At 38.8% G+C, this 16,204-nt stretch overlaps 1 protein-coding gene across 2 annotated transcripts in view; it reads left to right on the forward strand.

Annotated features, from left to right (window-relative positions):
- Positions 1–16,204, forward strand: part of ABCB1 (ATP binding cassette subfamily B member 1) — a 103,485-nt gene that overhangs the window by 31,125 nt on the left and 56,156 nt on the right. Inside the window, exons 6-8 of one of the 2 annotated variants that reach the window (XM_069587717.1) lie at positions 1,586–1,777; positions 2,209–2,380; positions 9,757–9,881. In XM_069587717.1, coding sequence (XP_069443818.1) covers positions 1,586–1,777; positions 2,209–2,380; positions 9,757–9,881 — 489 coding nt within the window. The remainder of the gene's footprint in view (positions 1–1,585; positions 1,778–2,208; positions 2,381–9,756; positions 9,882–16,204) is intronic. The other variant, XM_069587718.1, reaches the window with a different exon arrangement.

The raw sequence follows: 16,204 nt of genomic DNA on the forward strand, positions 1-16,204 counted from the left end.
CTGTAAGTACTCAAGTAGGTTTGAATAAAATGGACGTATTTGACCATATTTTGAAAGTTGAGAAGCAAACACTTCCAGATACTCTTATGGAGAGGCACTTTTTTAATATTGATGAAAAACAGTGTCTTATAATCATCTTCAAAGTGAAAGTTTCTCAGTCATGTCCAACTCTTTGTGACCCCATGGACTATAACCTGCCAGGCTCCTCTGTCCATTGAATTCTCCAGGCCAGAACACTGGAGTGGGTAGCTGTTAGCTTCTCCAGGGAATCTTCCCAACCCAGGGATCGAACCCAGGTCTCCGGCATAGCAGATGGATTCTTTACCATTTGAAATGCCCAGGAAGCCTGTAATCATCTTATAAATGCTTAAATACAGGTATTTTTTTCTGAGTAAATGTAGACTGGTGGCTTATAATACATTAGCTCATTTTCAAAGCACATGTTCCACTTGTTAAATTAGGCTTCTTTTTAGCTATCTTTTGCTGTATCATTAACACTTGGATAATAAATATTGAGTTATATATTAACTAAAATTTAGTATTCTAATTCTAGCTTCCCTGATAAATACATTGTACATGACCAGGTTTTTAAAAGTGGGAATATTGGAATCTTGTATTTCATTTTTGAATTTTTTTTTTTTTTTACCTAAAAAGTAATTGCTTAGTGAAGCACATGAGTTGTTCGCTTTTTTCTGTATGAAGACTCAGATAAGGAAATACAAATTTGGCATTTCTAGTTGATCAAGGGTCTGGTTTTAGAAGATGCTCATTTTTTTATTGTTAGAATTTAAACTGGGGGGCCTGCTACTTGATTCACTAAGCATTTCAGGATAATTCATGATGGCCAGTTGGGCAGATGATATGAAAACATTTTTTATTCTCAGTTGTCTGGCAGATTAATAACCCAAAAGGTCAGGTGACCATCTCCACCTCTTGGTTTCACTTTCTGGCAAGTTCTGTCCCTTCTTTCCATTCCCCAGTGTGCAGAAACCATCCCAAGTGTTCATCAAACAAACACTCAACTAGGGGTAATCCAGGTGTGCAGGATGACACTGGTAGACCTCACCTAATGCTGTGATGCTTTTAGGCACCACTCACATCTTTCACAATAACTGGCATTTTCTACATGCTAACTGGGTGCCAGGCACAGACGCAAGTGTTCTTATATATTACTGTGTTACAGTTCTTTTTCTTGGCCATGTTATGAGGCATACGAGATCTTAGTTCCCCAGTCAGGGATTGAACCCATGCCCTTGGCAATGAAAGCATGGAGTCTTAACTGCTGGCCTGCCAGGGAAGTCCCACTGTGTTACAGTTCTTATCTCCATTTTGCCAGTTAGAACACTGGGACTTCGAAAGGTGAAGTCAGCCTGTATCGCAGTTAAGAGCTGGGATTTGAGCCAAAACAGCACGCTCTTCACCATGACATTCTACCAGGGTGGCTGGGGTTGGATGCTGACCATCAGTGCTGCTTTGAAGGAGGGCGAGGTTGCCAGATGACTGAAAAGGGCAGGGCGGGTGGTCTGCTGGGGACAGTGCATTGATGAGAAAGTGGCGTGTGGGCAGCTTTCTTGCTCTTTTCCAGGTACGCCTACTATTACTCTGGAATTGGTGCTGGCGTGCTTATTGCCGCTTACATCCAGGTCTCATTCTGGTGTCTGGCCGCTGGAAGACAAGTACACAGAATCAGAAAACAGTTTTTCCATGCCATCATGCAACAGGAAATAGGCTGGTTTGACGTGCATGACGTTGGAGAACTTAACACCCGCCTCACAGAGTAAGTACCTGGGTGTGTGTTGAACTCTGACGTGTGCTTCTTATTCTTTTAAAATGGAAGCGAGGTCATAAAATGTGTCAGGAGGTAATCCCTGGAGGTAATGCCCATCCCTCAGAAGTAATTCTGAAACTAAATTCCTTCTGAGCCTTGATCATGCGTCGTGCGTCTTTTTGTTCCCAGAACCCTGGCAGGGCATGAAGAGGTCCTGCATGACTGGTAGTGAATGAGGGGTTGGACTTGCCAGACCCAAGACATCCTGTGGGAGTGAGCATTAGGGTGGCGCCATGATACTTGCTGGGGACGTTCCTGAGCAAAATCCTAGATGTAAACTGATTTACCCCCCACTGAGACCAACAAACACTCAACTAGAATCAGGAGAAAAGTTCTGGTGTTCATAATCCTGATGTTTATTTCTAACACTGTTCTTTCAGTGACGTCTCCAAAATTAATGAAGGAATTGGCGACAAAATCGGAATGTTCTTTCAGGCAATGGCGACATTCTTCACCGGGTTTATAATAGGATTTACAAAAGGTTGGAAGCTCACCCTTGTGATTCTGGCCATCAGTCCTGTTCTTGGCCTGTCAGCTGCCATCTGGGCAAAGGTAGGTGTGAAGCCCGTGAATCCAGGCTATTAAACTTCTCCACCCTCAAAAAACACCCCACAGCTCCTCCAGTAGAGGCTCTTTTTGTCACATGATGACCCCGACACTGACGATGACGTTAAATCTTCTGTTCAATCTTGGTGTTAAATCTTCCGTTCACAATCAGTGGGAATAGGCAGATGTGAGCTCACCGAGTTGTCCCCACCCAGACCCTGTGCTGTTATTGGCGGAAGGGAAAGATGGAGCTTCCCATCTCCTTCTCTGCCTTCATGCAGAAGGCATGCTCGGCTCTCGGAGAGCTATGTCCCCGGTAGACAGTTCCACGTTCACAAGCAGAGCTTCAAGTTCAGTGACTAACACGTAAGTCCCATTCAGTCACCATTATTAATGTCAGTGTTTGTGTAGATTTTATTTATTTTGTTGGCAGAACAGTACTGTCAGCATTATAAATGGCTCTGTGTTTATACATACTTAAGTCCATTGGTGTGAAGACAGTTTTTTTAAAAGAGGTTTTTTCTAGCCCCTTATGCACGTACGTCTGAGGTCTGTGGTTCCCTCTCTGTCACGAAAGCAAAGCAATGCAAATGGCCCTCCCCACCTCCGCAGGGAGGCCTTCCTCTTGAGACTGGGTGTGGTGTTCATTCTGAATTGATTTCCTGTGAGTGTAGGTGGCTGTGGAGAGATTGGCCTGGTGTGTAGTTTCTTAGAAAAATGAGAGACAGCGCTACACATTCACATGGCAAAAGGATGTGAAATAACGGAGGGCCAAGCAAACCCAAGCCTAACACAAAACAAATCAGGCTGTATTAAGAAATTTAAAAAACTTAACCCTGTGGGATGGATATTGTTTTGCTGTTATAAACGGTAACTGCCATTTTTTAAAGTATCTACTGTGTCAGGCAAATACATATTTTTTCTCTTTTTTAAAAAATTTGTTGAAATGCAGTTAGTTTACAATGTTGTGTTAATTTCTGCTGCTCAGCAAAACAATGCAGATATACATATATATGTGTTATTTTTCATATTCTTTTCCATTATGGTTTATCACAGGCTATTGAATACCATTTCCTGTGCTATACAATAGGACCCTGTTACCCAGATTCCACTTTTTTTAGGTTAAAAAATCCCAGGGAATTTCAGAGTATAAAATAACAACATATCTTAATCTCCCCCCAAATTAGTAAATGTTAGTTATACTTTTTGCAGTATTTAGCTATAATATTTTCTACGTATGAAGTAGAAGTTTGTAGAATATTATAGACTATTTTCCCCCTCATTCTATCATCTTATCTTCTTCAAAGGCATGAAATACATGTTCTTGTAAAGTTTAGACATCATCTCATTTAACAGAAGAAGAAATTGAAGTTCTGAGAACTCATTAATTTATTGTTCAGACTAACACAATGTTTGAATGGTGTTCTTGGGGGCTAAACTGCATCTCTGTTGACATATTTGGCAAAAGCCTTTGTGTTAATTGATTTTTCTGTTTACTAGCATGTTAGGCAAGTCAAGTGGCAGATTCTTCATATCAGTATTTGCTAAAAACTTCTAAAATGTATTGATGTTCTAGTTAAGTTAGAGGGAAAAGCAGTAAGTTAATCTTTTAATAATTAATTTGCATTACTTCAGATACTATTTAATAAATGGATCCTTCAGTTGTCCCGTTGTCAGTCTTATTAAAAAAGAAATGAGGCCTGGTGGAGGAAGCTGCTTTGTCCCTCTGATTCTGAGGCTCTTTTCTGTACCTCAGAGGCCAGGGGCAAGAAGGCAGAACAGGAAGAGACTTGGCCCCAGCAAGCTTCCTACTCCAGAAAGCCTCTTTTGATCTCTGCACGCAATTCTCTAACCCAGCCCAGAGACATGGGGTCAGCTAAGGGGCAAAGGGAGGGGAAACTACCATATCCTACTAATACAGGAGGTGGTCCAACCTTAAGAACACTTTCACTCCCTCAGGTAGCAGAAGCAGGAGCCCCAGTAACTGCAGACAAACCATGCTGACGAAAGTCATACCACAAACACTCTGAGTGGAAAACTGCTGCTTGACCCACAACTCTCAGAAGTAGGTTAAGAATTATATGCTAAATCCCCAAAGGGTAAGTGCTTGCTAAAATAAAAGACTTTAAATAGGACCCAGAGTCTCCTAACTTAACAGATAGCACGCCCAGATTATAGTTAAAAGAAGACCACTTGTCATACCAAGAACTACGAAAATCACAACTTGAATGAGAAAAAACACTTACCTGACAAATGCTGATACAATTCATATGTCAGTATTGTTTGGCATGGATTTTGGAATAGTCATCAGAAAAATGCTTCACTAATCGATTACAAATTATCCTAAAACAAAAGGAAATAGACAATATCAGCAGTGAAAAAGAAATTAAGAAAAAAGGACAGAATGGAATTAGATAACTGAAAGGTACAGCCGTAGAACAAAAGTCACGATGGAGGGGTTACTCTTGTTGAGTGGAGAGGACAGGATAGAGTCAGTGGACTGGAAATAGAACAATAGAAGTCGCCCAGCATGAAACAGGAAATGAAAGCGCCTCAGGGACCTGTGGGACAGTAGTCCCATATGGAATATTTGTGACCGTCAAAGTCCCAAAAGAAAGGAGAGGAGTGAGGCTGAAGGAACATTGGAAGAAATAATTGCTGAGAATGTCCAAGGTTTGTGAAAGGTAAACCTTCAGCTCCGAGAAGCTAAGCTAACCTCAAACAGGATAAACCCAAGGAAATCCATGCTAAAGCACATCATAGTTAAATCACTGAAAACTAAAGACAGAGGAAAAAGTTGAAATTGGCTAAAGATGAACAGCACATTACCTATAGGGAACACCAATTTGAATGACAATATATTTCTTATCTGAAACCATTAAGACCAGAAGGAAGTGGCGAATTATTTTTCAAGTGCTTAAAGAAAAGACCTGTCAACTGTGGATACTTGGTTGAAGTATTTTTTAGGAATGATGGGGGAGATGAAAACATTCCCAGATCATGGAAGACTACAGAGGAACTTTGCATTAGCATACCTCCTATTAAAGACTGGCTAAATAAAGTTCTTCAAACAGAAGGAAAGTGATATAAGACATATTGGAGCATCAGGAAGGGAAAAGGAACAACAGAAAGAGCAGGAATTTGAGCCTTTCTTTTTTTCTTTTTTTTTGGGCCTTTCTTTTCCCAGGAGATTTCTAAATCATATTTGGTGATTGAACCCAAAATTATAAGCGGTAAAATGTTGATACCAGTAGATTTTTATGTCACCTATGAATATTGTGATATCCAGAACAACTAAGATGAAATAGTGATTAAAGAAATCTATTTTGTAAGTTCTGAGCTCCTGGAAAAGAATTTTCCAGGCACAGTCAACTTTTACTGGAAAAATTTACTGGACATTTAAAGAGGAATTGACACCAATTTTATACAATCTCCTCTAGAAGAAGGAAGACTTTATCTGCTTTCCGCAAAAGTGGGAACTCTTGCTCTGTGAAAACCATGTAAAGGAGATGAAAAAACAAGCTACAAGCTGGGAAAAAAGTAACATGCACGTCACATATCTGACAAAGGATTCGTCTTTATCTAATATATAAGGAACTCTCAAAATTTGATAGTTAAAAAAAAAAATCACCAAAACTACTATTTAATAGAAAAACCTGTAATCACTTTTTAAAATCCAGATACATATTAGAATTATCTTGGAAGTTTTTGAAAACTACCAGTGCCCAGGTATTGCTTTTTTCCTCCAGAGTTCCAGATATGTTTCTCATAAGCCACCATGTTTCAAGACCACTGGACTGTATAATGATCTTTAATTTTATTCAGTTTGTTTCACTTTCTATTTCTTATTCAGTGCTGGCATATCATTTGGTTTATGTTTTCCAATTTCTCCATCTCTCTTTTTTTTTTTTGATGTTCTTTCTCGAGCCTTTTCAAGCATAGTAGAAAAGCTTTTGTCTACGTATATATAAATAGTATGTATATTTTTTAGAAAACTTATAAACTTTTGCCTAACTGAAAAAAATTGATGACATTTTGATTCCACTTGTTTGACTTAGTATAAATAGAATGCTAGATTTCTAATTAAAAAATAAATATGCCACAAGCAACAAAGGTTTGCTGTATAGCACAGGGAACTATAGTCAATATCTTGTAATAACCTGTAATGGAAAATAATCTGAAAAATAATGTGTGTTTATGTATAACTGGATCACCTTGCTGTGCACCTGAGACACTGTAAGTCAGCCGTACTTCAATAAAAAATATATATATTAAGGGAAAAAGACAACCCCGAATGAACCAGTTAGAGAATGGGCAGAAGAGATAAACAGACATCATCAGAGAGGTTATACAGGTGGTAGGTCAGCACATGAAAGGTTGTTTAACGGCATTAGTCATCAGTGAAAAGCAAATTAAACTGCAACGAGATACCATTATGCATCTACCAAAATGGCTAAAATAAAAGTGAAACCCCAAATGCTGCTGAGACGCAGAGAAACAGGGTCACTCATGTATTTTTGGTGGGAGCGTAAAGTGGTACCCAACCTGAAAAAATAGTTTGTGATTTCTTACAAAGCGAAACGTGCAATTACCATACAATCCAGCAGTTGTATTGGACATTTATCTAAGAGAAATTATGTTCATATATTCACTCAATTTGTATTCAGGTGTTTATAGCAGCTGTATCAGTAATAGCCCCAAACTGAAACAACCCCAGACACTCTTGAACAGGTTACTGGTTGAGCAACTGTGGTACATCCAATGATAAAAAGGAAAGTAGTACTGATACACACACAACCTGGATGCATCGCTAGAGATTTGTACTTGGTGAAAAAGGCCAGTCCTGAAAGATCATACACCTTATGCTCCATTTATATAATATTTTTGAAATGACAAAATAACAGGCAGAACAGTTTAGTGGTTTTCAGGTGTTTGGGATGGTATGGAGTGGGGAGAAATGAGGAGTAGGAAAGGAGGTGGCTGTGGCTACAAAAAGCAGGACTGAGGGATCCTTGTGATGGAGTTGTTCTGTATTGTAACTATCGTCACATGAATCTAGCAGATGATAACATTGCTTGGAACTAACACGCACACACGCACACACACACACACACACACACACACGAGTGCATGTAAAACTGGTAAATCTGAATAACATTGAATTAATGTTAAGTGTTAAAGTTTTGGCTGGGATCATGTTCTGAAGAGATGTTGGAGATGATGTTGTTTGGGGAACACCAGATAAAGGGTTTATGGGATCTGACTGTCTTCCTTAGAACTGGCTTATGTCTACAATTATCTCAGAATAACAAGTTTAACAAAATAAAGCATGTATAAATTATCCAAACAAAATGAAATAAAGACCTACACTGAACTGGAAAAAAGGGACAAAGATGAAGGCCAAAACATCTGTCATGAACAAAACTATTGCTTCTGAATGTATTGGTTTCAACAATATATAGTGGCCTGTGTTAGCTTTTAACTTAAAGGAATAACAATTTCATGTGTCTGGCACTAGTACAATTAGGCTTTGTTAAAAAAAAATTAGCAGCCTTTGGAAGAAGGGATGAGTTAGTGAAATTTGATATCGTTTAGGTGGGTGATTATAGTAATGGAAGTATCACCGTTCTGTTATTTTATATTAGAGGAACAGTAAAGTTCAATTTTCACATCTCTGAGAGTATTTGAAAGTGTGTTTTTTCTTTCAACAGACATTATCTGTTAAAAAATAAAACACTTCATGAACATTCTACCGTAGTCTTGCCTAAGGATATGCTTATCGTTATGGAAGGTCATAGAGAAGCCAGGTTTATTGAATCAGTTGGAATGGTACTTGATATTTCAACAATAAATTAGAATAGCACATTTTGAAACTCCTCATTCAAAAATAGTTCTGCTAATCTTCTGTTGTCAGCTGCTGCTGGTGTGGTTGATGGCTGAGGTTTTCAACAAGAGCAGAGAAGCAGAGCTAAACTGTACTGTAGGCACCTCTGCCTTATGCAGACCTGCTTGTTCAGGGATGACAGTGATCTCCCTGGGTCAGGCCCAGCGCTGGGAGCAATTCTGGCAGATGTGATAGGGCAGCCCTAGGCAGGTCATTCTGAGAGGTCAGGAAGGTCTAGAGCATCGGTGGGTTGTTGTTTGGGGAACCAAAGAGGAAGGTGCACACCGTACAACATCTGCCATGTAACCTGGTTGGTAAAGGTTCGTTTCCCTCACCCACCCATTCCTGCACCTGCCGTAGCTCCTTTACATTCGCACGCAGCAGAGGAAGAAATGCGCTCTTAAAGTCAAAACAACTTTGAACTTTTTATAAGAAGAAGGCATAGACTGTTTTTATAATAAGAAGGCATAGAACTTTTTCTGACAAGAAGGAATAGGCTGTTATTACTTATACAAATGAGTCCACAGATGCTATAAATTATTTATTGAAAGAGTATAATATATTTACTCAGAATTTGATTTGAATTCTTGTGTGCAATATTTAGATGGTTGACTAGTCAAGCATTTCAGGTAAAAATAGTGGTCCTTTGCCATCGTCAGTTGACTGAGTTTTACTCACAGGGCCCTCTGGGATTCCACACATGTCGGTGGCTGGTTTTAGAGAGAGATTCACTCCAGTGGCCGTTGATTCATGCTGTGAAGCCTTAAATCCTGGATATTGCACTTACTAGCAAATGACTTGACCTCTTTCTCGCTCCATTTCCTCATGTATTGAGGGGGAAGTAATGCCTACTTCTTGGTACAATTGAGAAGAATCGGTGAAGGAGATCCTATGTATGTAAAGGACCTGGTACTGTTCCTTCCAGAGAACAGATGCTCAGGGACCAAACAGAAAAACCAAAGAGCGTCCATAAAAGAGGCCTCCATGGTGCCCTAATGTGGTGCTGAGAAACCCTGCTGGAAGGAGCTCTGCTTCCCTGCCATTTGAAACCTCCCTGAGGTCCTGTCACTGCACAGTGCTTGGTCCCTGTGTTCTCCTGGCCTCCTACCTTGGTATTTCTGAACCAGAGGATACTTAGCAATTGCTATGTTGAGTACACCTATTTTTTGATATACTGCCCCATTTTCTGTATTTATTAATGTTTAGAGTATACACTATTTTTAAGACGTAAAATCTCCCCCAAAGTCCCAGATTTATTTATTTGTATGAGAATCCATGGAGTATAGTGAGAAAGTTGAAATTTTACTCTATTATATACTATCTCAGTCCAAAAAGAAATGGCTATAATATGTATATTAGCAAACAGGACTTCATAACCAAAGACGAGTAAAAGACTTATATACAGTACAGTATACTATGTACCAGCAGCATTTGTGCACAAAAGGTAAAATTAACTTGTTAAAAATTTTAAATTATCTGCAATTGCATTTTTAAACAGATACTGTCTTCATTTACTGATAAAGAACTTTTGGCATATGCAAAAGCTGGAGCAGTAGCTGAAGAGGTCTTAGCGGCTATTAGAACTGTGATTGCATTTGGAGGACAAAAGAAAGAACTTGAAAGGTTTGAGTCTCCTTTTTTAAGTTGGTAGAGATGTTAAATTCTGTCATCTTAAATGCCCTTCAGGTTGAAGGTGATGATTATAAGGTATTCTCTGATGTATATGTTTCCTTAAACAGCTTCTTGGATATATTACAGCATAGTTAATGTTCTGGAGAAGTTGTGATTCTAATTGTTGTAATTCTTCTTATATCTGCTAATTCAAAGTGTTTTCTAGAGTCTCCTAGGTGGGTAGTGAGATAAAATAATTTCTTAAGGCTGAAACATAATTAATATCTCTGATGATAATTTTTCTCCTCATCAAGTTAATTCTTGATTCTCTAAGAATGAATATTTTGTGGTAGATGGATGGGGTTATTAAGTCAAAATAATGGTTACTTCTGGGGGAGGTGAGGGGTTGGTGATAAAAGCGGGGCACATGGCAGAGGCATCTTGATTCTGACGTTGTATTTCATGACCTCAGCTGTGCTTACATGAGTGCTCACTGTATACTCTTTAAAATGTACACACTGTGTTTGGAGTGTACTTTTCTCATATGATATATTTCATACCCATAAAGATATCCTCTGAGAGAATTTGTGATGGCTATGTACCTATCATAGTTCAGAGGAAAGGAATATCTATGCTCTATCTCACTTTTTGCGAAGGTTTTTGCTTTTGCCTTAACATGAGTCTGACTAGAAAATGGGAAGTCTTGCTTCATTGCCTTGCAAATAACCAGTCAAATGAAGCCGCTCTTCTCTTGGAGCTTAAATTCTGGCAGGGGGAGGGGACAGATACAAACAACCACAGGTCAACAACATAATGTACCAGTTGGGGTAAAATTGTTTCAGTTCAGTCAGTTCAATTCAGTCGCTCAGTTGTGTCCAACTCTTTGCGACCCCATGAATCGCAGCACGCCAGGCCTCCCTGTCCATCACCAACTCCCAGAGTTCACTCAGACTCACGTCCATCGAGTCAGTCCATCGATGCCATCCAGCCATCTCATCCTCGGTCGTCCCCTTCTCTGTTAGAGTCATGGGGGTACTGTTTCAAGAGTGTATTCAGCAAAGTACTTTCTAAATAAATGTCTGAGTAGACACAGAATGAAATTTTGAACTTTGCGTTCATTTCCAGTTTTTCTCAATGGAGAGGTGTATCAGAAAAAGAATCTGTTTACCAACATGGGGCGACAAATCTTATCTGATTCTGCCTAGTTATTGCACCAAAGGAAGGCATCTCTCCGTAGAAATCAAAATTGCAAGCCTCACCTTCAGGTGCTGCTAGAGTTTGAATTTATAATACTGTGAGGACCAAGGAGCTCTCTCTTCCTAAAGCTGAAGGTTTCACATTAAAAATGAATCGGAGTCTAGTGGTAGCACTAGGGTGTTGGGTAGAAGAAATTTAAAAGTTGCTGAAAATTCGTGAACTAAGCAGCTAAATTAAAAGTTAGAAAAAGAATAACAGAAGGAAGTATAAGAAGGATAAAGGATTAAGAGCAAAAACATTTTAATAGAAAATAAAGATAAAGAAGCAAAGGGTTGACAAAAAATCATTAACTAATTTTTATGAAAATATGGATAAATAATGAAGTAGTATTTTGCAGGTTAAATCAGGAACAAAATGCAAGAGAACAATGGAAAACATTGCTACAGATTTTTAAAAATTTATTTTAAGAATTACCGTTTTATACCAGTAATTAAAAATCACTGATGAGATAGATGACATCCCAGAAAAATATAGGTTAAAATTCTCACTTAAGATGCAAACTTGAGTAGAACCATAATCATTAAAGGAATTGAATCCAGTTTAAAATCTCTATCTTTTGCCTTTCATATACATACACGCATAAACATGCCAAAACCCCCCAGGTCCAGATAATTTTCCAGACAGATTTTACCAAAACTTCAAGAAAGAGATAACCCCATCTTACAGAGATTGTTTGTTTGAGAGAATGAAAAAAACTGAGTTCATTTTATGAGGCTAGTATAACCTTGACATCATTACAAGAGAGCAGGTTTATGAGAAAGGAAAATTATAAGGCAGTTTCATCTAATACATAGATGCAGAAAGTCTAGATAAATTACTTGCTAAATGAATCAATGTGAAAACTGTCATCAGATTTAAAAAAAATTTCTGAACCTGATGGCTTGATCCCATAAGTGCAAAGATGATTTAACTTAGGAAATCCATGAATATCATTAACCACATTAGTAGATTGGAAGAAAGACATTTTGTTTTGATGGATGAGGTAAAAGTATTAATTACAGATGACTCATGACAAAAACTTTCTTAATTTAATAAAGAATATGTACCAGATACCTACAGGAAATTTTATTAAAGGGTAAAATGTTAATAGCATTACTTTAAAATAATGAAACAATATGTCTGCTAACATCATTTCTATTTAGAGTTGTACTGGTACAAGATAATTAAGGAAAAAATAAGAGTAAGAATAATAAAAATAGAAAAGTTATTAGGTTGCTAGACAAAAAGCAAAGCTGTCATTCTGTATAGAATATGTGACTGTCTACACAGCAAGTCCAGTAACAGTGTAATAAGATCTGCAGACCAGCAGTGTACGGGAAGGCCTCTGGGTACCCGATGACAGTTCAGGGGTAAACATGGCATTCCTGTGAACAGCAGGGAGCAGTTAGAGAACATGTAGTATTCCGTCAGTTCTAGGATGCACGTTTTTCTCTTGCAATTCATCATCTCTGAAATAGAGACAAATCCTATAATCAGAGCCATCTTACAATTGCTGTGGCTCTGGATAGAGAAGCTGAGTTCTTGCAGGAAGGATTTGTGTTTGCTTCTGCGACTCACTGGGGGCACTATTAACCTGAGCCCGTGTACATTATATTCTTTGGCTAGGAGTTTTTGACCACACTGGTGAATTCATATTTTTCAGACCTGTATAAGCATTGCCTTTTATGGTTCCAGTTCCCAGGGGACATGTTTCTTTCCCCCCACCCTTCATCTGTTGTCAAGGCTGAGACAAGCAGGTTCTCCTGCTGCCACTTTCCATGGTGCACATGCTTATTATGTTGAGGCTGTAGCCTTTTGGGTCCCTGCTGTATATGGAGTGTTCTATTAAACTCCTTTATTACTGTTGCATAAAATAACACGATTATAATACTTCTTGATTAATGGCATCCAAAATTGAAGAACATGATAATTTTAGAAGATATTATTAGCAATGAAAAACTATAATGATGTATAACCTGGATGTAAGGAGGGAAAGGTGTCAAGTCCAATATTCAAAACTTAGATAAATCTTATTTTAGTTCACTGAAAGTTTAAAGGACTTGAAAGTATTTTTTAATGGAGAGATCTAAGTAACTAGATAGTGATTACAGCCATGAAATTAAAAGACACTTACTCCTTGGAAGGAAAGTTATGACCAACCTAGACAGCATATTAAAAAGCAGAGACATTACTTTGTCAACAAAGGTCCATCTAGTCAAGGCTATGGTTTTTCCAGTAGTCATGTATGGATATGAGAGTTGGACTATAAAGAAAGCTGAGCACCAAAGAATTGATGCTTTTGAACTGTGGTGTTGGAGAAGACTCTTGAGAGTCCCTTGCATTACAAGGAGATCCAACCAGTCCATCCTAAAGGAGACCAGTCCTGGATGTTTATTAGAAGGACTGATGTTGAAGCTGAAACTCGAATACTTTGGCCACCTGATGTGAAGAGCTGATTCATTTGTAAAGACAAGGATGCTGGGAAAGATTGAGGGCAGGAGGAGAAGGGGACGACAGAGGATGAGATGGTTGGATGGCATCACTGACTCAATGGACATGGGTTTGGGTGGACTCCGGGAGTTGGTGATGGACAGGGAGGCCTGGCGTGCTGCAATTCATGGGGTGGCAAAGAGTCAGACACGACTGAGTGACAGAACTGAACTGAAGTAATTAGATACAGGTTTTTTTGTTTTGTTTTTTTACAGAAGATAGTGATCAACTTTTTAACAAGCAAGTGGGTTTACACAGTTATATATAGAATTATTTCTTCAGAAGATGTTATTTACTGGACTGTGTCTTTGAAAGGTCCCCTAGAAAATTGGAAATTATTGGAAATTAGTTTTTCATGAATATCAGGAGTAGACTCAAGACTACAGCCTGATGGCCTAAGGTTCTCTCCAGCTTGGCCGTTTCTGGAACGTTCAGTTCATTTGGCAAATTTATCCAGCATCTACTATCTGCCAAGCACTGTGCTAGACTCTGGGTTTTCACTTGTATATTGGCAGTGAGTGAAAGTCGCCTAGTTGTATCCGACTCATTGTGACCCCATGGGCTATAGCCTGCCAGGCTCCTTTGTCCGTGAAATTTTCCAGGCAAGAGTATTGGAGTGGGTTGCCATTTCCTTCTCCAATCTTTGAATAAAAAATAGAAAGAAAAATATCTTTGTTAATCAGTGCTCAGGCTGATTTCTTTATACATTCTAGCATTCTTCATATATTGAATCCTGGCATTCTTATAGAGTTTTAATTCTGGTATTAAACTGATTCAATTAAAGTGTTTTTTTTTAAGTTGATACAAATAAGTAACCAGGTCTTCAAAAATTATAATAAACTTTCAAAACCAAAGTAGACTTCACTGAATATTTTCTTTTAACATCAAAAAGCTTCAAAATCAATTGTCTGTTAAACAAAATGAAAATTTAGAAATGTTTTCTCAAAATATGGATATAATTATGTTAAACCCTCCAGAATATGACAGAAATACTTTTCTGAATTTTATTCAATTTTAATTTTACTTATGCATTAGGTGATGTTTTTTGGTATTCATATCAGAATTTCCTTGAAAAGCTGTTTCTATTAACTAATTCTTATAATGATTATTCAAAAAGTAAATGTAAAAGTGTTTTAAACAGTTGCAAACCTAAGAAAAGGAAGTTTCAGGTCATAATCATATTCCTCTGTTTAAGTTTTCAGATAATTCCTAATGCTTGATCAGTTTGTATTTAGAACACTACACTTACCTTCCCTGTTGATGCGAACCTTGTGAAAGAATCAGCACATTTCCTCAGGCTCTGAGTTACAGGAAGTCTGTATGTCTGTGGACATCTTGATATGCTACTTTATCTTTGCCTTTTTTGCCCTCATATGATCCCTGGTCAAAATAATAAGGTGGAAAAAAAGAGAAGGAAGGGAGGGAGGAGAGCAGGAAGGAAGAAAAAAATCATCGGAGACATGAATTAAATCTTGAATTGTTTAAACGTGTTTTGAAGGAATCAAAGAATGTGCTGATGAGGGTGAGCAGAACAAGTGTACTTTAACCATGGTGGTCAAGGAAGGCATGCGTGTTGGCTATTTGAGGTTTCCTGGAGGCTGGTACTTGAGGGAAGAGAAAAAGCCTGCTGTTGTAGGGTAGGGACACAGGAATCTTCCAGGTTTCCCAAAATGGCAGAGACTTTGGTATATTCTAGAAAATATCCTAAGGCTTGTGTGACTGGAGCTCAGTCGAGTGAGAGGAGATTTGAGGTGAAGAGGGGCTGTTGAGGGTGGGTGGGGGCCAGAACATGGGGACTGGCATGTCCTGGTAAGGAGTCAGGATTTAACTCCAAGGGCACAGGGATACAGTTGAGGGATTTAAACAAGGGATTGACGTCTATGTTTTAAAATCATTTCTCTGTCTGTAATTGGTCTGGTGAATGAATCAGTTCAGTTCATTTCAGTCGCTCAGTCGTGTCCGACTCTTTGCGACCCCATGAACTGCAGCACGCCAGGCCTCCCTGTCCATCACCAACTCCCGAAGTTTATTCACTAATGTCCATCGAATGGTGATGCCATCTAGCCATCTCATGCTCTGTCGTCCCCTTCTCCTCCTGCCCACAATCCCTCCCAGCATCCGAGTCTTTTCCAATGAGTCAACTCTTCACATGAGGTAGCCAAAGTACTGGAGTTTCAGCTTTAGCACCAGTCCTTCCAGGGAACACTCAGGACTGATCTCCTTTAGAATGGACTGGTTGGATCTCCTTGCAGTCCAAGGGACTCTCAAGAGTCTCCTCCAACACCACAGTTCAAAAACATCAATTCTTCGGTGCTCAGCTTTTTTCACAGTCCAACTCTCACATCCATACAAGACCACTGGAAAAACCATAGCCTTGAATAGACGGACCTTTGTTGGCAAAGTAATGTCTCTGCTTTTTAATATGCTATTTAGGTTGGTTATAACTTTCCTACCAAAAAGTAAGCATCTATCAATTTCATGGCTGCAGTCACCATCTGCAGTGATTTTTGAGCCCAGAAAAATAAAGTCTGACACGGTTTCCACTGTTTCCCCATCTATTTCCCATGAAGTGATGGGACCAGATGCCATGATCTTCGTTTTCTGAATGT

This window comes from Ovis canadensis, chromosome 4, assembly GCF_042477335.2.
Source record: "Ovis canadensis isolate MfBH-ARS-UI-01 breed Bighorn chromosome 4, ARS-UI_OviCan_v2, whole genome shotgun sequence".
Taxonomy (NCBI): domain Eukaryota; kingdom Metazoa; phylum Chordata; class Mammalia; order Artiodactyla; family Bovidae; genus Ovis; species Ovis canadensis.